General features: G+C 45.2%; 1 protein-coding gene across 1 annotated transcript; it reads left to right on the forward strand.

The window, feature by feature from the left end:
- Positions 1-8,726: 8,726 nt before the first annotated feature.
- Positions 8,727-9,971, forward strand: LOC118849032 (QRFP-like peptide receptor). The gene has a single exon (XM_036758110.1). It carries the CDS (start codon positions 8,727-8,729, stop codon positions 9,969-9,971), a length of 1,245 nt encoding a protein of 414 aa, XP_036614005.1.
- Positions 9,972-24,274: the final 14,303 nt, after the last annotated feature.

Genomic DNA, 24,274 nt, shown 5'->3' on the forward strand with positions numbered 1-24,274 from the left:
GTCCTCCTTGAGTTCTTCCAGGAATGCTTTTTGGGCTGGAGACCAGTTCATATTCCCTTTTGAGGTTTCAGATGTGGGCATAGTGTCCATGCTGTCCTTTTCTGGATTGGTATTTTGATCTTCCCTGTCTCTATAATAGGAATAAATGGCCTTTGGCTTTTTAGTATGCTTTTTATAGTTGTTTTTTCCTCCTGGCTTCTAAAGTGGATCTCTGCTTCTGGGGCTCAGGGGGGCTTTGTCTCAAGCTTCTTGTGTTGGGAACTGTGGGCCTGCTCACTGGCTTTATGTGCTATGGCCTCTGGTTTTGTGAGGTATGGGGGAGGAGTGGTCTGGCTGTTGGAAGTCTCCTCTTCCCTGGGACTGCTGTACAGCACGGGTGGTCTCAGCTGTTGTCTGTGCTGGTGTCTGCCACTTACCCTGGCTGTGCAAAGGCACGTCTGGGGTCCTGGTGTTGATGTTTGCTAGCTCCACCCCCCTGGAGCTCAGTAACTCTCATTCTGCTGAGGTGGGGCCTGCTGGGACACCTCTCTTACGGTACTAGTCTTCATCCACATCACAAGAAGGGCCCCCTCCCCAACTTCTCTCACTACTGAAGCCCCACTTCTGGCTCTTCTGTTTCTCCCAAGGAAGTATTCTCTGAGTGAGAAAGGTGGGGGATGTGAGCTGACTTACCTGGCCATCATGGCTCCCAGAAGTTCAAGAAAGTGAGTTTCAAACCTTTAGGCTGTGGGCTAGAGGCCTCTGGGGTAGCTGCTCCCATGGCCACAAGCTCTGCTCTGGTGTCTCCCATAGCTCCAACAGACTCTCATCTTGGGCTGAGAGGCCTGGGACTTGATTGCTGCTGTAGCTGGTACTTCTGCCCTGGGCCTGCTCCTGTTCACACTTTGCTCACCCAGCACTCTCCTCAGAAATTCCATTTTTTAAAGGTCCAGCTCAGCATAAACAGGGGGAAAATGGGATGGAGAAAAAGACACAGATAGTAATCATAACTGTGAATGTGAAAGGGATGAACTCTCCCATAAAACAGAAATGGATAGCAGAATGGATTAAAAACCATAATCTTACAATATGTTGCTTACAAGAAACACATTTTTTAAAGGTGCCATTTCTTCCATGAAGTCTTCCATGATTCCACCACACATATTCTGTGCATAGTAATTTTTTCCTCCTCAACTTTTTCTTAAAGCATTTTGTCAGGCTCTCTCCTTTACCACTATCATACTTTGTATCATACTTCTTTGTGGACATCTTTTCCTCCCTATTAGATTATAAACTCTTTGGGGAGAGGAATGCATTCTTTTTCACAGCTGAATCCCCAGCACCTATCACGTTGTCTGGCACATTTTGTGAAGGGAGGGAACAGGGAGGGAGGGGAAGGGAACAAGCATTTTTGTAGTGCCCACAAAGTTACAGGCACTGTGGTAAGTGCTTTTACAAATATTATCTCATTTGATCCTTGCAACCACCCTGCAAAGTAAGGCTGTATAGGATAGCTTAATAGATACTAAAGAGATGTATGTTGAGTTAAATTAATTAAATTCTGATTACCTTTAAGCTAGAACTGCTAGATCCCCTTTGGGTTCCAGATCCAAATGGTTTTTCTCCATCCATCATGTTCAGCAAACCATGTTTAGTGCTCATCCTCCTGGGCACAGAGCCAATCAGAAAGCCTCCTGGGATTGCAAATTTAATAGCCTTGTTTATAAAGCACTTTAAATTTACAAAGTATTTTACCTACTTTATTTCATGCCTAGTTGTCCCACGCACATTAATAAACAATCACTTAGTACATAAACTAGATTACCTCTCCCAGAGGAAAAACCAAGTAAATCCAAAATAGGTACAATGTTCCTGTCACTTCAAAAATTAGAGTAATTTAACTCAAGCAATTCCTTTCCCAAAAGCAAATAAAATGCATGACATTTTAAAATAAATTAAATTAACTAGCTTTGAAACTCCATGCCAAATCTCAACCAGTCAGTAGAAATTAATGAATGCACCTGCCTAATCTAAGAGAACCCAGACTCACCATGCAGCACTTCATTCATATCCCTGATATGCTGTTGCTCTCTGTCCTCCTCCTCCTCCTCCTCCTCTGACATAGATTCCAGCTTATTTTCTGTGATCCTGTGCTCCTGATTGGTGCAATGCATCTAGGCACTCCCAGATATACCAGGTTGTACTCTGGCCATCTCTCAGTTATAATAACCCTGTACACATACCTCTTGGTCTGGAAACAATAACCAAGCAATGGTACCATTTCTGGAAAGGATGCATCAATTATCCAGTGTGTGACTCCACTCACCATCTCTCTGATTTCCCTGACAAAAACATCCCTTGTCAGCCACCACTCTCCTGTATGTATAATCTTCTCCTTAAAGTGTAAGCTCTATGAGGGCAGGGACTGTCTTGCTTTTTAGTATTTCTACTCCTAGAGCTTACCATAGTGCCTGGCACATAATAAGTTCTGGATAAATGCTTTTTCATTCTGCTCTTTTTTCTTCCCTCCCTCCTTCCCTCCTTCCCTTCCTTCCTTCCCTTTTTCCTTCTTTTCTTTCCCCACATAAATCTCTTCTGAACACTGATTGTCTTTTCAAATCACCATCAATCTCTCCTCTCTCACCCAAGAAGGGTGGTGGTGAAGGAATATTATGTCAAAATGTATACAAACATTTGTTCCATAACCCCCAATTAATCACCAAGACACCACAATTCTTTAAAAAGAGAAACAGTAATTAGTAACTGACAAGAGATAGAAGACCATGGATTCTTTTACCTACTGTTTTCCCCATCAGATCACAAAGACACAATGGGGGAGGTGATTGGGATGAGCCAACCTGAGCTTCCTCTTTAGATTAAGCTGTGAGTGGCATCACATGGAGGCACCCATGTGGTTCAGTGGATATATTGAGGGCTAAGCCTGGAGTCAAGGAGACCTGAGTTCAATTTTGACCTCATATACTTCTAGGTGTGTGACTCTGGGCAAGTCACTAAACCTTTGTTTCCTCACCTGTTAAAAGGGGATAATAATAACACCTACCTACCAAGGCAGTGAGAATTAAACAAGATGATATTTGTACATCACTTAGCACAGATATTAAGTGTTAAGTGGCACATATTATGTGGTTAACAAATGCTTGTTTCCTTCCACTCATCAAAGCTGTCACCCACCCCTACTTATTTATGTCTTTAGATGTAGCTGCTCAGCATCTAAGTTGAGGCCCTAGAAGTGACAGATAAGTCTTTGTGCCTCCACCACCCCCAACTCCAGCTCACACCAAACTTCTGGAAAGTCATCTACACATGCCGCTTCCATTTTCTCACTACTCACTCTTCTCAGTCCTTCAACACATCTTTGATGTTCTGCATCTCTATCTATTTCTGTCTCCTTATGGTGGAAGATTTCTGGTTCTACATTCTACAGCTACAGATTCATTCCCCTTAGTGGAGAAAGAAGTGGATTTCCCCCCATTAATACCGAATAAGAACATTCCACCTCCTACCTCCCCCCAAGGTTAGAGAGAAACAAGAAAAAAAACCCATTTTAGTGATGTCTGATATTAAAGAACATCTTTCTTTCACAATCTCTAAGATCCATAACAATGGTCTAAGGAAGCAGTAAAAAGGGTAGAAAGGGCACTAGACAGAAGATTGGGGTTGTAGAACTGACCCTGCCTTTAATTAGCTTCAGTTGCCTTATTGATAAAATGAGGATACTAATACTAATAGTGTATGATGTTTCTAATAGTAATACATAATAAATGTCATGAAGTAGTATGTAGTGGCAACACCAATACTAATAGCATGTAATAGGAAGTTGAGTGCAGCAAAATTCAGAAGATCAAGATTCCAGATCTACTCCTGTCATTAATTAGCTGTATAACCTGGGGAAAATCAATTGATTTTTATCAGTCTTATCCTCCTCTTCCGTACAATGAGGAAGTTACAAAAAATGATCTTTAGGATTCCTCTTAGCTCTAACATTTCTATAATTCTAATGCTTCCTTTAATACTGAGGTTCCTCTGTGACTAGTCCAACTATCTACCTGACCTCTTCATCTAAGATCACAGAATCATCTCTCTAGAGCTGACCAAGTCTAACTCACTCATTTTAAAGATGAGTAAACTGAGGCCAAGGAAGGTTAAGTGATGTGCTAAGGTCATTTAGGTAGTAAATGGCAGTGCTGAGATTCAAACTTAGGACTCCAATTCAATACACCATGATGTCTCTTGGATCCTATTTCCCAAGTCATAGCTGGTGGAACCCAGCCTAGGCAGTAATTCTTTGGTCCTCTTCTACCTAAACAAATCAAAAAAGAGACTTGGGATAAGCCTGACACAAGACTATCAAAGACCCAAGTCAATTCAGCAGGAAATCACTAAGTACTTTCCATGTGCCTGGGATCATGCTAAGCACTGGGGATACAAATGCAAAAAATGAATTAGTCCTTACCTTGAAAGATTTTACTTTCCACTGATCATACAAGACCACAACACTAAGAAACACTCCAGGATACTGAAAGACCTTCTTTAGCCCCATTTTCTTTCTACACAATGGTTGTAGAAGACAAGTGGTAGATTTGTTTGAGTGGGTATAACTCACTCCCCTTTCTTCCACCCTCCCAACAAGACCACTTTGATCCCTCAGTCCTCAATTATTTGAACTCCTCCACTGAAGCATGTTCTCCTGGCTTGTGGGACAGGGGAAAATAACTTCAAAACTAGGAATTCAGAAGGGGCTTGCCTCACACTACTTTTTTCATTGGCCAGGAGTACTAAGGACGTCTCTGATATGGGTGGGGGGGGTCCTGGAGAGAAGGCCATTACTATTGTCCTAGACTTATAGCTTGTGTTAATTCACCTAGCTTCACTAACTTTCCCATCTCCTTTAGGAATGTGTTTCATTGGTCATTTCTTCTCTCTCATCACCAGTTTCTCCCTATCTACTGCTTCTTTCCCTGTTCACTACACACATGTTCAGGTCTCCTCTACCCTTGAAAAAAATTTCCCTACCCTGCTTTCCCCTCAAATTATCACATGATAAGTCTTTGTGCCTCCACCACCCCCAACTCCAGCTCACACCAAACTTCTGGAAAGTCATCTACACATGCTGCTTCCATTTTCTCACTACTCACTCTTCTCATTCCTTTGCAAACTGGCTTCTGACCCTATTACTCTATTGAAATAGCTCTCACTAAGGGCACCAATAAATTTTAAATTGTCAAATCTACTGCTCTTTTCTCAGTTCTCTTCCTCCTTTATCCTTATTGAAACTGGTAACTAGCCCCTCTTCCTGAAGAGTCTCTCCTCCCTTGGACATTTATGCACTCTACAAACTGGCCAGTACAAGAATGTGGTGATTCCATTATACTCTGCCCTGATCAGATAACCGCTAAAGTTTTCTTTTCACTCTAGGGACATTTTAGGAAGGATTTTGATAGGTTGAACAGTGTCTGGTGAAGGGGAAAGAGGATGGTAAAGGACCTGAAGAACAACCCATATAAAAAGTGGTTGGAGGGACTGAAGTTGTTTACACTGGAGATGAGAAGACTTAGAAGGAGATATAATTAATAATAACAACAACAGCTAACTTTTATTTAGAACTTACTATTACCAGGCACTATGCTAGGAGCTACAATAAGTATCTCATTTAATCTTCACAACAATGGCAGGTGATATTATTAACTCCATTTTGCAGTTAAGGAAACTGAGGCAAATTGAGATTCAGTGGACTTGCCCAGGATCAAGATTCAGGTCTTAACTCCAAATCCCAACCATTTTCCACTTGGAGGTCATGTAGAAGAGACATTAAAATTTGTGTTGCTTGGTCCTAGAAGGTAAAAGTAGGAGCAAAAAAATGGATAGGAGCTGCAAAAAGACAAAATTAGACTTGATATAAGGGAAAACCCAGAGCAATCCAAAGTGGGATGGGCTAGTTTGGAAGATATTGGCTTCCCTATATATCCAATTCATTGTCAAATTGCAATGTTTCTACCTCCACATCTCTCACATATGACTCCTTCTCTATTCTCATAGAGCCATCAACTTAGGCCCTCATCACCTCTCACATGGATTATTACGATGGCCTCTTAATTGGTCTCCCAGCCTAGTCTCTCTTCACAGAAATATATCCTTTACAGAGCTGCAAAAGTGATTTGTCTTAAGCACAGATCTAACATTCCCCTACTCAATACATTCCAATGGCTCCCTATTGTTTCTAGGTTAAGATATAATTTCCTTTGTTTGAATGCTAAAGCCTTTCACAACTCACCCTCAACCTCTTTCCAGCTTCATTGTACTTTACCTCCTTGCCCAAACTCTTCAATCTAGCTAGCAAAACTAGCATTCGCTCTGTTCTTCCCTCATAACACTCTATTGCCCACCTCTTTGCCTATGCACTGGCCATTCAAATTCCCCATGCACTATATACATATATATGTATGTATGTGTGTATGTATGCATATGCATATACACATATATGTGTATACACATATGTATATATACATACAAATATGTATGTGTGTACACACATATACATATATAATAGATAGATAGACACTTTTACACATGTGTGCATGTATGTGCAGAATCTCCCAATGGAATGTAAGTTCCTTGAGAGCAGGGATGTTTCCTTTTTATTATTATTATTTTTTGTATTCCCAATATCTAAAATAGTGACTGATAGGCACTTGATAAACACTTGTTGATTGATTCCTCCTGTTTGGAGATGTTTGAGCAAAGACTGAATGAGCACTTTTTGGTTATGTTGTTGAAGAGACCTTTGTTTAAGTAATGGTTGGATTAGATGGCCCCTGAAGTCCCCTCCAAGATTCTGTGACTCCTCTTGACTCCCATTCTTGCCTATATAACCACTTTTTCAGTCTCTGATGGTTCATCCTCCTCTTCTAGTCCCTCTCCATATTCTCCCTTTTGACAACAGCATCCACTTCTATGGCTTCAATTATCACCTCTATGCAAATGCTTCCCAAATCTACGTACTGAGCTTAAACTCTTCCCTGAACTCCAATCCCACAATTGCCTACAAGATATCGCCATTTAGATAATCTCATCCTTCCTTCAACCTCAAATCCATCTTGTCCAAAATTGAATCTCTCCCCCTCCCCCTCTCAAACCTGTCTCTCCTCCTTTTTTGTGGGAAGGAGACGCTGTGGTTGGAGTTGGTGGGCACAGAGGGGGAGTTGCCCAACAGCAGTTGTGAATATCTGCAGAAGCAGCAAGGAGAGGGAGGTCAGGATTGCCTCGGGTGCCATTCTCTCCTGCAACAAGAGGAGAACCTGGAAATCGGCTTAGAACGTTCTTCAGAGCGCCCTCAAGAGAAGGGAACGAAGCTCTCATCCCTTGAGGTAGAGGTCATTGGGACAGTGGCTGGGATGGAGTGGGAGAGCGCTCACCTTAGTAGAAGGAAGAGGGAGCTGTCCCTTCAGTACTAGCTGGTCCCGTTCGACATCAGCCCCAGCCGGTAGATTATGCCGAGGGAGGGGGCCGGGGTGGCAGGGAGAGTGTCGGGGAGTGGAGAAAGGAGAGACAGAAACTTTCCTCAACCCTGGACATTATAGGAGCCCCCGAAGTAGCCCTCTTTCTGGCAGGTGGAGGGGGCAATGAGTAGGTCTTCAGATGCGGCTCCACCCATAAAAGCTGCGGGCCGCTGGAATAAAAGTTGCCCCCACCCTACCACACTCTCCCAGAAGGAGGGTAAAGACAACAGAAGCCCTGCCTTCAGCCAGGAGTCTAGGTTTCACCTTCCGAGGCAAAGCGTTATCCCCACTCAGGCGTTACCGGAATGAATAGGTGAGCAGATAACCCATGGGAGGACCGGGGTGGGGAGGGGGTAGATAAAAAAAAAAAATAACTCCCAGCTCTAGGAGATCCGCGAATGGGTTACAGTCTGGGAGGACTGGGGAAAAGACAACGCCTGCCGAGACGGAGGTGGCGGAGAAGCAGCAGCCAGGAAGAGGGAATATCGTAGTAAGGACGGTACGGATAGAAACATAGTCGTAGGCGATAGAAATGAATGATACTCCGGTCCCGAGTAGGGAAAAAGAAGGATCTGGAGCCACACCCTTTTAGTGTGATGGGGGAGGAAGGAAGACCTGGTGATAATTCCATCTGGGATGATGAATGATAAGGGGGAAGGGGAAACCTTCTAGATGAGAGAAGAGAACACCACGACGGGAATAGAGGAGAGTGAGAGGGGGAGAAGAGTTTTGTTTTTTTTTTAAATCTTAACTCTTCCCCTATGTCCTCCTCAGGAATTGGGGATCACTGGTCCAGAGTGGAAAGGAAAAGCAAGGAGGAGGTCCAGAGGACATACATACCCTGAGGGGGTCAAGGTTTTGAAAGGCCCTTTCCTCCACATGTCACAGCCTCCAGCACACCTCACGAGCCCTCAAAACTTTCCCGTGCACCCCTCTCTCGTAGTCTAAAATGGGATAATCTGTCTTCCCCAACCCATCTGCATATCCATAGGTGATCCCCAGCACAAACAGAGGTAGAGAGAAGAGCTAAGACAGAGGGCATCTGGGGCGAGGGATTAAGGGGACGAGAAAGTCCAGAGAAAATCTATTCAGAACGAGTTTGGAGGGTCTGTTTCCCAGGGAAGTTTCTCGAGGTGCCAGATTCCTGATCCTCATCCTTTCCTAGGCTCGAACCAAACTTCACTGGGTCCTGGAGGACACCCTGGATCTCCTAAATCCACCAAGTTTACTATGGACACCACCTACCTGATCTCCCCCGCCAAAGGGGAGAACACCACCCTGCAGGCGATTGCAGGGAACCACAGTTTAGGAAAGCTAAGCTGGGAGGAGCTGGAAGAGCTGGTCTTCCTTTTCGCCAAGGAGCCTGTGGCCATCAGCCTCACAGCACTCTACCTGCTCTCCTTTTGCGTGGGGTTAGCTGGCAACACCGCGTCCCTATGGGTTCTGCTGTCTGGGGAGAAGCGCAGGGCTGGACGCTCTGGGACAGCTCGGGACGGCCCCAGTCCCACTCGCCGCCTGCTGGCCAACCTAGCAGTGTGTGACCTATTGGTGGTGTGCATTTGCATGCCCCTGACCGTGGGCAACGTGCTCTACAAGGCCTGGGTCTTCGGGGACTTCCTGTGCCGTGCTGCACCCTTCGTGCAAGCGCTAACGGTGGCAGCAAGCTCTCTGAGCCTTACTGCCATCAGTCTACACCGATACTACGGCGTCCGGCGGCCCCTACGTGCTCGGGCCTCCTGTACCCGCGGCCGCGCCCTCGCCACAATCCTCTCGGTCTGGGCAGTGTCGGCGGCTATCTGCCTGCCCTTGGCCTTTGCCAACCGGCGGGATGAGATAGAGCTGGTGGAGGGGCTGCCACTGGCCTTCCCTATTTGCCGTGAGGTGTGGCCTGGGGCGCGGCTGAAGCAAGCCTATAGTTGCCTCCTCTTCTGCTTGCTCTACTGCCTGCCAGTGCTCTTCAACCTGGCCTTGGGCTGGCTGACAGTGAGGAGGCTCCAGGATCCACCAGGACCCTGGGCTCGACGCCCCAGGGAGGGTGCAGGGCCCTGGCCATCGCCGCCGGCCCTGCCCGCTTCGCGGCTGAAGGTGAGGAGGCGTGTGGCTCACATGGTAATTGCTCTGGTCACCCTGTTCGCTGTCACCTGGCTGCCGGTCTACCTGCTGGACATCTGGATCGACTTCCACACACCAGACTGGTCCCCCGGGAAGCCTACTACAGCCTGGGTTCTGCAGCTGAGGCCTTTCGCCCAGTGGCTGGGCCTCACCAACTCCAGCCTCAATCCACTCTGTTACTGCTTCGTGGGGAGCCTGGTCCGAACCGCCCGCCAGGTGAGGCACCGCTATCGCCAGAGGCTCAGCTCCCTATTCCGACCCTCGATCTCCGAGGGAACTCCCTTGAGAGAAGGGGCCACCGAGGCAGAAGGCAAGGATGCGACTTCCTCCTCCCTGGTTTCTCAGCAAGATGCTATTGGCTGAAGGAAGGAGAAAGTTCCCTTTGGTCAGTTCCCCCCTCCCGCCAAACCCTTGGACTAGAAGAATGAGCGGGACTGCTGATCTCAGAGAGTTCTCTTCTCTGCCTGGAGGTGAACTGCAGTGCCTTCAAGGCTGTGCCCTCTCCACAACCTCCTACTGTGCCGACCAGTTCCTCTCCTTCTACCACCCTTCCCATCTGGTAAATTTAGTCTGTGTCAAGGTCCATCCTTCTCTCCTCCTTAACTAGCCAGAGCTTCAAGGGAGTGTGACATTTGGCTGAAGGTGAGGCTTGATGGGCCCTGGGATTGAGTGTGGAAGAGCTGTCTAGAATACTTCCATTTTGGACAGAGTTGGAGCCTCTTCCCACCCCATCCATGTTGCCTCCACCCCTAGTTTGGCTGGGCCTCTGATCCCAGGACACATTCAGGCAGTTCCCAGAGAGGTTAAGACCCTCAGAAAGGGGGAAGTAGGACACTGGAGTCAGGAGGGTAATCCTGGTCTCTTTATGGTCTCCCCCCTTTTGTGGCAGAAATCTCTTATGAAGCCCCAGTCAGCCAGAGGGTTTGGGAAAGGTGGGAGGGGAGGAAAGGTCCACTATAATCAACTACCAAACAGCTTGGAGACCTAATGATCCTAGAACAAAAGATGCAGTCAGTGATAAAAGATCTGTTGTGGTTAGAGACCCTTCTCTGTTCAAGTACTGAACCTAAGAAAGTAAAGACTGACAACCCTGTTGAGCAGCACAGGAGTGGCCACTTCTATCCTCCAGGAATATGTGTTGGGGGGGGGTGGGCAGTGGCAGGGGGACACAATGAAAGAAGCCTTGGTCTCAGAAAAGCTGGTGTGAAGCCCCTACACTTCCATTTACTAGCATGTGACTGTAAACAAATCACTTCTCTGGGCCTCAGTTTCTTCATTTGTAAAAATCAGAATGCCTACCTCACAGGGTTGTTGCAGAGAGAATGCTTTGTAAAATCTTAAAGCTCTATAGAAACACAAATCACTTAAGAGCAAAACCCAAGGGATCAGTTGTCCTTTAGGAATTGTCTGAGATGGACAGACTCTTCTTTGCAAGATGCTTGTTAATATCATCCCTAAATCCTTGGCAAGTTGTAAAAAGTCCCATGGCAGCTCCAAGAGCCTTTCAGGTTGATTTCAAAACCCTGCTGTCATGTTGACATGAATCATAATTAGCAGCCCAGGATGTTAGTGCTAGAAAAGACCTTAGAGATCATCTAATCATGAGGTTCTTAATCTCTTTTGTGTAGTGGACCTCTTTTTTCATTTGGTGAAGCCTATGGACCCCTTCTCAGAATTTTCAAAAAATCATAATTGAAGGAAATGCTGGATTTCATTTTGATAGTAGTAAAAATAAAGACGTAATTTTTTTCCATCTAAGTTCACAGACCCCTGGTTAAGAAACCCTGATCTGTTCAAATTCTTGCATTTTATAGAGGACATGGAGATCTAGGAAGAAGTAACTCACCTAAGGTTTCACAGCTAGTTAGTGGTATATGTCAGACTAGAGTCCCGTTCTCCTTACTTCTAATCCACGGCTCTTTCCATTACACCACCAGCCTTTCAAATTCAATTCCATGAGTATTTTTTGGAATGCTTGGCTACCAGCAGGAGAAGGAGGAGGGAGAGAGCAGAGACACAATAGCTCGATTCATAATTTTCCTGTATAGCCGAATGCATTCAGGGCTCACCTAAGTCCAGACACTTTTAGGACAAAGACTCAAGGCTCTACTATTTCCTTTCTTCCTTTTTCCTCTCAGCTTTTTGTCTGTTGCTTCTACCCTACCTCCTCCTCTATTGCCTCCTCCTCTCCCCTCACCCGCTCCTGCTCCAAGTAAATCCTACCAGACTGCTTCCACACCCCTAACCAGTGGTCTCCAAGAAAGAAAGGAAAAACCCCTAGTTGGACTCCCTTGTAATGTAATATATCATTCTTCACACATGAAGAGGTCACTTCATCCTGATCCGGTATCAGGAGGGGAGACACAGATTTTAAGAGTGGGGCTTTCACTGAGCTATATTCATACTTCCTCATCCATCACCATTTTAACCAAAGAAGTTTATTTGCAAGTCTCCTGTTACATACCTGGGTGTGGGGGGGGGGGGGAACCTGGTATGGATGGATAAGTCTATAAATCTCCTTCAGAGAAGGCGTCCTCTATCCAGAACCAGGACCAGGAGTTGATAAAGTAAGCAGACTCCTAGGGACAATTTGTAAGGGAACACAATGAAGAATGCTTCTGACTGACTTTTTGTAAATGCCCACTCTAGAAAATGCTTTCTGCGGAACAAAGAGGTTTTTTATTTTGCTATTAGTCAAAGAGTAGGTGTTACATTAAAGGCTCGAAGCAAGAACTCATGTGAAAATCTTGTCTAGGACGTACAAATAATTTCCTTCTACAGGTTCTGCCCTTTCTCTTTCAACGCAAAAGTTCTCTGTCTGTCTGTCTGTCTGTCTCTCTCTCTCTCTCTCTCTCTCTCTCTCTCTCTCACACACACACACACACACACACACACACACACACACTTTCCTCATCAGTCTGGGGATTGGGAAAGAGTCCCCACGCTTTCAAATGCACCACCAGTTAACGTCCTAACTCGGGGAGGCTTCTTAGCAAACTCCACGGGCTGCTTGTGTGCAGCTGAGCTGCCAAGTGACCCAGTGGGCCAAAGGAGAGAAGGCTGGGCTGGAAGTGCGAGCGTGAGAGTCCTTGACTACTCAGACACTCGCCCCAGCTCGCCAAAGTGATTCGTTCGCCTACAGCGACTTCAGCTTCTGCGATTCCTGGCAAATTGCGTCTCCCTGTTGTTATTTTCTCGTTGCTTTCTCCTCTCTCTGCCTTTCACCTCCCTGCGCCATCCTTTGTTCTCATTACAGCAGCTCGGCGGTGTGTGTTTGTGCTCGCACGTGTCTGTCTGCATCTAGCTGACACGAGCCTCGCCGTGGAAGGGAGCGGAGGGGTTAGGATTAGAACTGCTTCTCTTCCCCACCGGGAATTAACCTGTCTCCCTCCCCCAACCCATTCCCATCGCCAGCCCCACGTTTCCTACTAACAGGCCAGTGCATTAGCTATGAGGAAGGCAAAAATGACTCTGTGTGTGTGTGTGTGTGTGTGTGTGTGTGTGTGTGTGTGTGGATGGCGAAGGTGGGGAGCATAAAAACCTTCGAGCAATGATCTTGTATCCACTTCATGCACCCATCACCAGCCCCACCTCTCCTGCTAACAGGCCACTTGCACCACCTATGAGGAGAAAAGATGCTAGTAGGGGAAAGGCAAGAGGACTGGGTGTGCGTGTGTGGCGGGGTGGGGCTGGGGGCGGCCATTAAAAACCCTTGGACGTCTCTGACCTTCAGCCTGTTTGGGTGTAGCCGGGTATAAAGGAAAGAGTCTTGGGGTGTAGAGAGAGAACCTGAGTTAAGGTTCCATTACAAGCTGACTCCTGACACTTAAACTCTATGACCTCGGATAAGTCTCTCTCAGCTTCTCTGCATCTTTCTTTCCTCATCTGTAAAAAGCAAAGCTAAGAATACTGGGCGGTTGTGAAGAAGGCGCTTTGTAAATCTTAAAAACGTTGCATAAATGTGAACATTAATTATTGTCATCAGTCCTCAGCTCTCCCATGGGCCCCTCAGGAGAGAAGCCGCGGGCGGGGGAGGGGGGGAGAGCGTGGACAGCGGTTAATGGTTTCCAGGACAACCTCCTCGCAGTCCTGCAGTGCTTCTAGCTTGCCTATCATCGGGCCACAATCATTAGCTGACTGTGAGCTTCAGGGTAGTCCCGGGTGGGGGTGAGGGATGGAGAAGAGAAGTGAAGGAGACAGACTCTACACTCTTGTGTTTCCAGAGCCAAGGGAGGAGGAGTCCATCATATTCCCCAAACCAACCCGCCCCCCCACCACAACTATATCACCACCACCGTCTGAAGTGGGAGATCTGCTCACCAATCATTCCTGTTCCTTCCTAGGCCCTCTCTGGCTTTGGAAAGTCGGTGTCAAAACAGGGGCAAAGAGATACTACTGAATGAAGAAGTGGAGAGAGCACTGGCTTTGTAACCCAGCTCCTTCATTTTACATGTGAAGAAACTGAGTTTCCAAAAGGTCTTGTTTTGAACCTCAAAAAGTTACAGAAGCAATAAGTGGAAGAGTAAGGACTGGAAAATAGATTTAGAGATGGAAGGAACCTTCAAAGTCATCCAAGCTCCTTACTGGGACACCCAAGGCCATGCAGGTGGCAGAGCCCTGACTGCCCAGACTCCAAATCCAACATTCTTTCACTCCCCTGCTTTGCCTCACAGACTCTGTGACTCCAAATCCAACTCCCTGGTCTGCACCTAGCTGAACTCTGGCTTTATTGTTACCTGTGGGTGGGACCTTGGACTTCCCTTCTCAGGGTCTTCTTTCTTAGCTATAAAATGAAGTAGTTGCACTGGATGAGCTCTAAGGTCTCTTCTAGCTCTATGTCCTGTGACCCATTTCCACTCCTCATCTATGGTTACAGAATTCACAAAGTCAAGGGCAGAGTGTAGGGTCTAATGGAAAGAGCATTATACTTCATTCAGTCAGGCAAGCTTTGTGCATATAGGGTGAATCCCTCCTCCCCCTATCAAGAGAAATGTGCTGCTGGGAAAGACTAGGAAGAAAAGGGACTCTCTTCAGTTCTACCCCACCTTTTATTCCTTCCTGCTTCTCTATTCTTACCCTCAGTGAGGAGAGAGAAGACATCCCTGTGGAGTTCCCCCAGGTCTCTTCAGGGACCTCTCCACTCTCCCTACCCCCCAACAGTCTTAGACTTCATGGCTTTCTTTATTGGCCTATCCTCCTTCTTTCTAGTCCCCTGAAACCTCCTCCTTCCCCAGTCACTGAAAGTTACCCTCTTTTTCATTCCCTTCTGTTTCTCAATCCTTTCCTCTTTTTATAAAGTGCTATGTTAATCCTCTTTCTCTTCCTCTGTCTCCCTCCTCTCCATTCTTTTCTCCTAGTAGATATAGATGTCAGTTCAAAGAGTGGGTGTTTCTGGGAACTCCAGGCCTTCTTTCCCAGCACAGACTGGCCATGCACTCCAGTCTCTTCTCCAAGTCATCCTGATTCTCCAAGGCTTTTCACTGATAGCACTGAGCTCCAAGCCAGCAAAACAGAATGTCCTCCAGCACTCAGTTATCTCCAAATCACAGGATCATAGGATCATAGATTTAGAGATGGAAGGGAACATTAGGGAATCATTGAGTCCAACCCTTACCCCCCATTTTACAGATGAGGAAACTGAGGCCCAGAGATGTTAAGTGACTTGCGCAGTGGCACATTTCTAGTAAGTGTCTGAGGATGGATAATGGGTCCTTTGGTCCCATTTGATAATGGTCCTTTTTCTGGCCAGTTACAAGGAACTAACACCAAACAACTCCACCTACATCAGAACAGTCAGGGAAATTGAGGAAGGGAAGCTCAGGACAGGAAAGCTAGAGTACGGGGCTGATTAGTCTCATCTCTACATCAGGGGAAGGAAAATTAAAGTAAATTCTGGAGGTCCAGTGGAGGATACAGAGAGCCCCATCTTGGTATAATTGAAAGAAAAAGTGCTATATAAACCTCAAAACACTAGGAAGATGTGAGCTATGAAAGTCCTAAGACTTGGAGTTGGAGGACCTGGGTTTGCTACTAACTGCGCAACCTTGAACAAATCCCAGCCTCTCTGGAACTCAAGTTCCTCACTTAAGTGAGACTAGGATGAATGTTGAGGTCCCTTCCAGAAATAAAACTGATCCCCTGACTAAATGCCCCCAGTGCCAGGTCATCCCGTGAGACTCACTCTGCTCCACCCAAAACAAAAAGTAGGGGAAGCTTTTACTCACCAGTCACTATTTTAGATTACAGAGTCTGCCCTCTGAGGGGTACCTGCTGTAGCCACCAGGTGATCTGGGGGAGAGGGGATGAGTATTCTGGGAGATGGGGTAGAATTTTCCCAATGCCACCTTTGCAGCTACTGTTGTGGGTGTTGGGGTAGCCCTAAGCCAATTCCTGGAACAAAACAGGGTAGGGTGGGAGCTTGCACAGAAGAAAGAGTGAGCAGAAAAGTGGAATATTGGGAGATAAGGGCAGATGTGAATGAGCCCCAGATTGGCCGTTCAGTCATTCTTCAGTCATGTCAGACTCTTTGTAACCCCATTTGAGGTTTTCTTAGCAAAGATACTGGAGTGGTTTGCCATTTCCTTCTCCAGCTCATTTTACAGATGATGAAACTGAGACAAATAGGGTTAAGTGACTCACCTAGGGTCACACAGCTAGTCTAGGGCCAGATTTGACTTCAGGCCCTGTGCTCTATCCACTTCCCCACCTACCTGCCCTCAAGATTGGCTATTGAAGGCTAATAATTGAATACACACATTAATACCAGGCCTCGACCTCTTACTTCCCTGCCCTCTATTTACTCCCCGATCCTCATTTTAAAGAGATGAATGTGAATTGTCAACGAGCAGTCCCCACCTCTTGTCCTGTCTGCTTACCTAAGCACAGAACCTTCTCTAATTTCCCTGAGCAAAGTAGAGCAAGTCTCATGAAAACCTAAAGGCAGTATATAATATGGCAAAGAAGAAGAATGTCTAGATTTGGAGCCAGAGGACCTGAGATTTAATTCTGGTTCTATCTTCATTTCATCTTTTAAAGAAGGTGTTGATGCCTTGCAACTCTGAATCCCAGGGTCCTATAATACAGGAAGCCAAATTCTCCAATGCCTTCCTTGAATTGTGTCACACTCACTGTATTCCAAGGTTTCCTTCTGAAATGACCATCTGACTTAAACCATAAACTGCATACAAAAGACAGGTATTTGTCCTGAAGTCAGCATTGGGACTAGGAGTAGGCAATGCAGACCTCTGCTAAGTGCTACAGAGGCCAATGAGGGATCCATTTTTTCATATTCCTTTTTTGTAGATGCACATTTTTAAAAAAAAGAATCTGACCTGTGATTTCATCCATATAGGGAACTTCCAGGGCAGATCAACACCTGCTCTGCAACTTAGCCTGGGACACAGTTAAATGACTTTCCCAAGGTTACAGCCAGTATATGTCAGAGGCAGGATTTGAACCCAGTTCTTTGAGGCCGCCTCTTTATCAACTATACCATGCTGTATCTTGTACATATGCATAATGCTAGAAAATCCTGCTCTCCATGGCAGCAGTACTTACTTTGTGATCAGTCGTGTTTCATGTATTACAGTAAAAGCTCAAAGCTTCTGGCAGATAAGAACACATGATCCCAGACGCGCAACAATCAAGAAAAACAGACTATCAAGAATTCTTTGTCTATTGTATGCTTCTGTAAATTATGCTTGGTTGTGATGTATTTATCAGGGTTGGGGTGGGGGGAGTATGAAGAACCGCAGAATTCAATGGAGAACAGCAAGTAAGACCACAGAATGCCTGAGTTAAGTACAGTATCTTAGTTAAGTAGAGTACGTTGATTTTGAGTCTGTGATCAATGGCTCTGCAGCCAAAGAAATAAGAACGGCCAGTGGGCAGGAAACGTGCAGCGTTGCCTCTGTGTAAGTGACTCTGTGATTGTCCTGTTTCTGCTCTTGCTCAAAACTAAAATAAACTTTTCTCTTATGATATAAAACTGTGTCCATATGTAAAACTGTGTTCATACTTTTGAGGGAGAGTCAATTCTCCAACCTTGCCTAGGGCACACTAATGCCTTGGCCAGGCTTTGACTGCAGCCATCTCATCTTCCAGGAGTCTTCAGGAACCAAACTTGGGACTGCCCTCAATTGCTTCATCTTCAAATTTTGAATATATTTTATAGTTTTAGTTTTTTATTGATGTCTTTTGTCTTCACATCATCATTTCTCTTCCTTCCGTTTTCCTTCCTTCTTTTCTTTCTTTCTTCCTTTCTTCCTCCTTCGTTCCTTTCTCATTTTATTTCTTTCTATCTTTTTTCCTTTCTTCTTTCTTTTTTTTTAAAGACTGGGTCTCTTTATCTTGCCCAGGCTGGAAGTATAAGGATCATTCACAGGCTGAGTCCCACCCTGATCAGCTCAGTTGTTTTGACCTGCTCTGTTTCCAGCCTGGGCCATTTCGCCTCTCCTTAGGCAACCCAGTAGCCTCCCACTCCCACAGGACCCATCATATTAATGCTAAACTCATTTTGGATATCTAATCAGCATAGTCAGTCCTCTGTAGTTCAGAACTCCCAAGCTCAAAAGAGCTGCCAGCCTCAGACTTCCCAGTAGCAGGAATTAAAGGGATATGCCACTACGCCAGACTCAATACCTTCATTTGTAAAGTTATGTTTCCTTCCTCCCCTACTCACTGAGACTTCCCTTTTAGCCACAAAAAAAGGAGTTCAGAAAAACTAACCAACATATCAACTAAATTTGACCACATATGCAAAGTTACAGACCCTAACCCCCTATTCCTGTGAGGGACAGAGAGAGGAAGGTACATTCCTTTATCTCTTCTTCAGGGCCAAGCTGGATCATTATAATAACACAACCATTCCATTTCAGGATGCCAAGGGACTTTTGGTGTTCTATTTCTATTGTCGCAGTGATTACGTATATTGTTTTCCTTGTTCTGCTTATTTCCTCTGTTTGACTTTATAGAAGTCTTCCCATGCATCTCTGAATTCTTCATATTCATAATTTCCTGTGGTGCAGTAATATTTCATTACATGCCTACCCTACACAATTTGTTCATTTCCCAATCAATGGACATCTAGTTTGTTTCAGTTCTTTGCTACCACAAAAAGTCTTGCTATGAATATTTTAAAAACATACTGTCATAAAGATTGTTCACATAATAATATAATTTGAACATTGGGGGAGGCAATGCCACAGGATTACTATTACCTCCATGTAAGAGATGGACAGGCTAAGTCTCAGAGAAGGAAAGGGAAAGTGACTTGACCACAGCCAACTAATAGTAGACATGGTCCCGGAATCTAGATTCTCTCCCCCATCCCCTGAGAGTTTTTTCCCCCCCAATAGACTACCTCAGCCATTTTCTACATGGTATCTACGACATGAATAATTAGACATCTTTCAAAAGTTCTGTACGAAAGACAGTGAAAACATAAGTGCTAAACAAGTATCAGACTGGTCTGTTGGTTAATTTCATTTGTAACGCATCATTTTTTGATTAACACTCCCTCCCTTCCCCCATGTTTATCAAGGGATGAAAACATCAGGCGTGTACATGTCTATGAGCCCAACATCCAGGACAGCTTGTACTCTCTTCCTTCCCATTCCACCCATTAGCATCCCCATGGTCCCCAGATTTGCCAAACCTTCTGGCTGACACTGTTTTTCTTGCTCCCTCCATGTTCAAAACAGGCATTGCCTCCCCTTTCAAATAGAGTAGCTATGGACAACCATTCTAGAACTTCCTGCAAGAAATGGGCTTTCCATATCAGATTGCATGCTGTCTTGGGGAGGGAGTGGAGAGGGAGGAGGAGAAGATTCAAAACTTATAGAAGTGAATGTTGAAAATTGAAAATAAATAAATTAAATATTAAAAAAAGAAATGGACTCTCACTAGCAGATGGGCACCTAGCCTGTAGGATTAGATAAGAACATCTTGAGATCTCCCATGGAACAGGTAAGGAGGAGCTTTCTGTCAAGGAAGGAGAAGCAGCTCTTATCTCCAGTCTCACTTCATTAACGAGGCATGATTAAGGGTGTCCCCACAGTCTGAGGAAGGGGATTCAGCTAGTAGGTACAGGCTGTTCTCAGAGACTGGCAGAAGCCCCCTTCAGAAGTCTCATCCAAGCTGGGTAACAGCCAATAGCACTGGGGGAGAAGATGGAAGAGGTGCTTCCAGGGGCATGGGGACCAGGAGCAATTTTGATCATTAGCAGTTGGTTATTTGATGCAATTTGAGGCCACCTCCCCCTCCCCTCATCAATTTTTTTTCTGCAACCTACCTACCTAACATGGAGTATTATATTTCATCAACAATCCATTTCTTAGGCACCAAGCACTTGTTAAGTGCTAGGCAATTCCTAAGGGCTGACAATACCCAAAAAAAAAAAAAAAAGTAAAAACAGTCTCTGCCCTCCATGGGCTCACATTCTAATTGGGGAATACAACATGAAAACAACTATGTACATGCAAGATATATACAGAGTAAATTGGAGGCAATCTCAGAGGACAACCATTAGCATGGGGGAGGGAGGAGAGCAAGGTAAATATTCTCAGGAGGTAAATATTGCCCTCTCCCTGTCAATTCTATTTCATTCATTTACTCATTCAACAAGCATTCCCTGAACACCTGTGCTAATCTCTGGGGGTACAAAGATGAAAAAAATCTGCCTCCCTCCCCCCACAAGGAAAATGAGACATGTATCCAAATGAGTATGATACAAGAGATGTGAGACAAATGAAAAGCCTGAAAGAAGAGTTTCCGGGCAATTAATAATCAATTTATTAATTAGGCTAGCCAATAATCAATAAATTGATGGTCAGTGGTTTCTCCTGGTAACGAAAGACAAAACGATGGAGATCGCTGAGTGCTTAAATACCTTTGGAAAAGAGAGTGACCCTAACAGGAGAAATCAACTCTGATTGGTGAACAATTATGAGGGGGTGGACTTTTAAATGAGGAGGTGGGCTAAAAGTCTTCAGCTCCGCCTGCTAAGAACGTGGCTTGATCACGAGACTCAACCTCCTTCAGCAATCTGTACAAAAGAATCCATCTCCACCCAAGCCACTCTGGTTGGTACCTTCATGAGCTGGTTTACCCTAAAGTCCAATGGGGGTGTGTGTGCAAGAACATGGGCTTAATGCTTTGGGGCTGGAATTCACCTAGATTAGATTCTGTTGACATTCTAAATGGAAATAAGGTCTCCTAGTTAGGTGGGGTCCAGCCCAAGATCCTGGAGCATGTACCCAGAGGATTTGGGCAATTTCATCTATCAGCTATGTCCTTCAGAGACTGAGGAAATAGAGAGAAAGAGCCTTAATCCTAATTTAATAATTGGCTATTAATATGATAGAAAAAAATTTTCCCTCAGATGCCTCTTTCAACCCTAAGACTTGAGAATTCTTGGAAATGTTCAGGACACTTGGGTGTCCTGTTCCAGGGGCATTAGAGAAAATAGTTCAGAAATGAACCAAAATGCAAGAGATGAAAGGGTTAGCAATGTTTGTTTCATCCTTTGGAACATCGGCAAACCTTTCTGTTCCCAACCCTGAGTAGTTCGGGGAGATATGAGGCTGAGAGGGGGGTGAAGCTAGTGCCAGAGCTTACCTATAAGTCTACTCAAATCAAAGACTCAACTTTATAGGAGCTAGAGCAAATTTATGGGATTTATAGGAAGAGGACACTGGATGTGGCCCCTCGGTGCAGAAACTGGGGCTCAGAGAATTCAAATGTCTCACCTAAAGTTATGCAGGTGACATCATAGTCAGAATGCTCACCTAGGACTCATTAGACTTCAGGTTTCTTGCTCTTTCCTTGTACCGCATTGTCTATCAATTTGTCCATCTGACTGTTGTTAAGACAAGCTCCCCAGGCGGGCTCCTTCTTCAAGTCTATGCCTCACAGGAGGCCCCAAGGAAGCTCTGAAAATGCTCACCTGAACCGAACCAGGTAGCAGGGGCTCAGATCCAGAGGACAGCACAAATGAGAGGTGGTCATCTTGGTAGAGTGAAAAAAATGTTGGCTCCAGAGTCAGAGGACCTGGGCTCAAATCCTGCCTATCTGACCTTGGGCAAGTCATTGAGCCTCTATGGACCTCAGTTTCCTCATTGTACACACAGGAAGTTGAATCAAGATGGCCTCTAAGATCCTTTCCATCTCTATGTTTTGGATCCTTTGGCGTATGGTCTGCGTTTGAATCCTTTGCTATTTACTACTTATGTGACCTTGGACACGTCCCTGGCAAGAAGTCACTTCTCGCTGGCCTCAGTTCCTCAAGTATAAAATAAGGGGGTTGGACCAGGTAGGCTTTAAGATCCTTTCTAGCTCTAAATCTATGATCCTATGAACTCAGGGAATAACAGAATTACAGAATGTTGGAGCTGAAAGGAGCCTTAGATCTCATTTTACAGAGGTGGAAGCTGAGTCCCAGATAGAGAAACTGATTTGCTTGAGATCACAAGACAATTCACATTTAGTGGAAGGTCCCAATGAAGTGAGGAAAGAGGGAAAGATGTTTTCCTTTTTCAAGCAGAACCAGGCAGGCCCCTGGGGCCACATCCTAGAGCTACCACTTCCTATCTGCTTCCTTCAACAGCCCACAGGCAATGGGGAGGTTGGGGGGCGCGGTGAGGATGCCAGGCTCTGGCTCCTTTCCAAGGTGAAAAGCAAGACAGTCTGATAGGAGCCAGAGAGCTCCTGAGCTGACATTGGACCAATTCGCTTTATTTTTCTCGGACTTCAGTTTCCCCATTTACATGACTGTGACAATAATCCTTGCCTTACTCATCTCACAGAGTTTCTGGGAGGATCGAATGAGATCTTGGATGTGAAAGCCCTGGATGATATAAAGTTCTGTGCAGATGCAATGAATTATTATTGTCTAACATTCCCCAGAACAGCACTGTTCTCATAGCAAATGCACCACAAATCTCTGCCAAATAGAAATGAACTAAACTGAATTAAATTTCAAGTTCCAGGTATTTCCTACTGTGCCCTGGCTGATACATGAATCCCGTGCTGCCGAACACAATAAATGCATTATTATTTGTCTCTGACGGCCCTAATTTGACCTCTCAGACCAGAAGCCTGAGATGGGGTGCTCTAGAGCTAGGGTAGCCTCTCTGATCCCCTCCCAACCTTACCACTACCTATTGAGAATAGGTATCTTCTCTGAACCTCAGCCTCCCGCTCTGCCAAATGGGCCCACTCCAAACCACTCTTTCCTTCAAATCTTAGAATTTTTAGAGCTTGAAAGGACCTTGGAGACCATCTATTATAGCCCCTTAAGGTTTAGTTAAGAGAACTGAGACCCAGAGAGAGAGAAAGTAATTTAACCAAGGTCACATAGCTATCCCATAATGAGACTGTGTAGGGGTCAACTCAAGCCCCTAACTAATCCCTCCTTATCCCTAGTCACATCTGAGTCTTTTCAGGCATTTACTTAGATTAAGCTTTATTAGATATCCTTATATATAAATTCCTAGATTTCCTTTAGGAAGTGAGTTTTCCCCATGTCAGCATGTGACATCTACACTGTATACGTATCATATACCAGAATCCAGTTGGACAGGAAGGAACTCAGAGGTAATCTGATCCAACCTAGACCTGAGATTACGCTTCTTTTTAAAAAAATATTTTGTTTCCCACTTAACCTTGATTGTCTCACCCTCCCCCCCAAAAAAATTTTTGTTTCTGATTACATGTTGCTTTAACAACCCAGCTAGCAGCTTCTCTGGGGGAGTAAGATCCCTCCCCCACAGCCAGCACCAGGGGGCTGCCGGGATCCAGGGGGCTGCCAGGAAAGCACAGGTTCTTTTTATCTGCTTAAACAAGGAAAGCACGGTGAAGGGGTTGACCAGCTTACTTTAATCCAGCATTCACTTGACAATGACAGCAAATATCTATACTTCTCATAGCTCAGGGTCCTTTTTTCTGGCATTGGTTTAGCAATAGGATCCCACCACTTCAACCCAATCCAACCCACCCTCATATGTTGAGTGTCCATTACAACATATACAAAGCACTGTGTGAGGTACTGCATGCCCTGACTGGGTTGTCTGCTGTTCAAAAGGAAGCTGTCAAGGACCCTGTCTGCCTCCCTCAGCTGAAGGTGATCAGAGAAAAGGAACTACTTTAATTGGCTTCTGGCTTGCTTATGAGCCAGGCAGCATAGCAGTCTCTCTCCTGCTGTTCCTTTAATAAGTGATGTGTCTGGACACCAGAAGCTCTAATTGAAGAGAAGACAACAAAATCCTGTCTCTCAAACACTCTCCTTTTCCTCTAAGGAGGCATCCCTAGTATAGCTCTATTCCTGAGGGTCCTCCTTCCCCAAATTCAAATTTTGGCCAGTTATTTCCTATGTAACTTTGGGGAAACTGCTTTAACCCCTTAGAATCTGTTTCCTCGTCTATAAAATGAGGGAGTCAGACTACATTTCTGCTAAGATTCCTTCCAAAGTCAAATCTATGATCCTATGATCTTATGACCAAAGGCTCTCACTCTACCTACACATCTGGGGGGAAAGATGGGAACTATCAGGTTGTTTCTCGGTTTTTCTTTTCAAATTTTATTTTATTTTCAATTAGTTTCAAATTCTCCACCACACACACTTTCTCCCAACCATTGAGAAGGCAAGAAAAATAAAACACATCACAAAT

This window comes from Trichosurus vulpecula, chromosome 1 (assembly GCF_011100635.1).
Source record: "Trichosurus vulpecula isolate mTriVul1 chromosome 1, mTriVul1.pri, whole genome shotgun sequence".
Lineage (NCBI taxonomy): Eukaryota > Metazoa > Chordata > Mammalia > Diprotodontia > Phalangeridae > Trichosurus > Trichosurus vulpecula.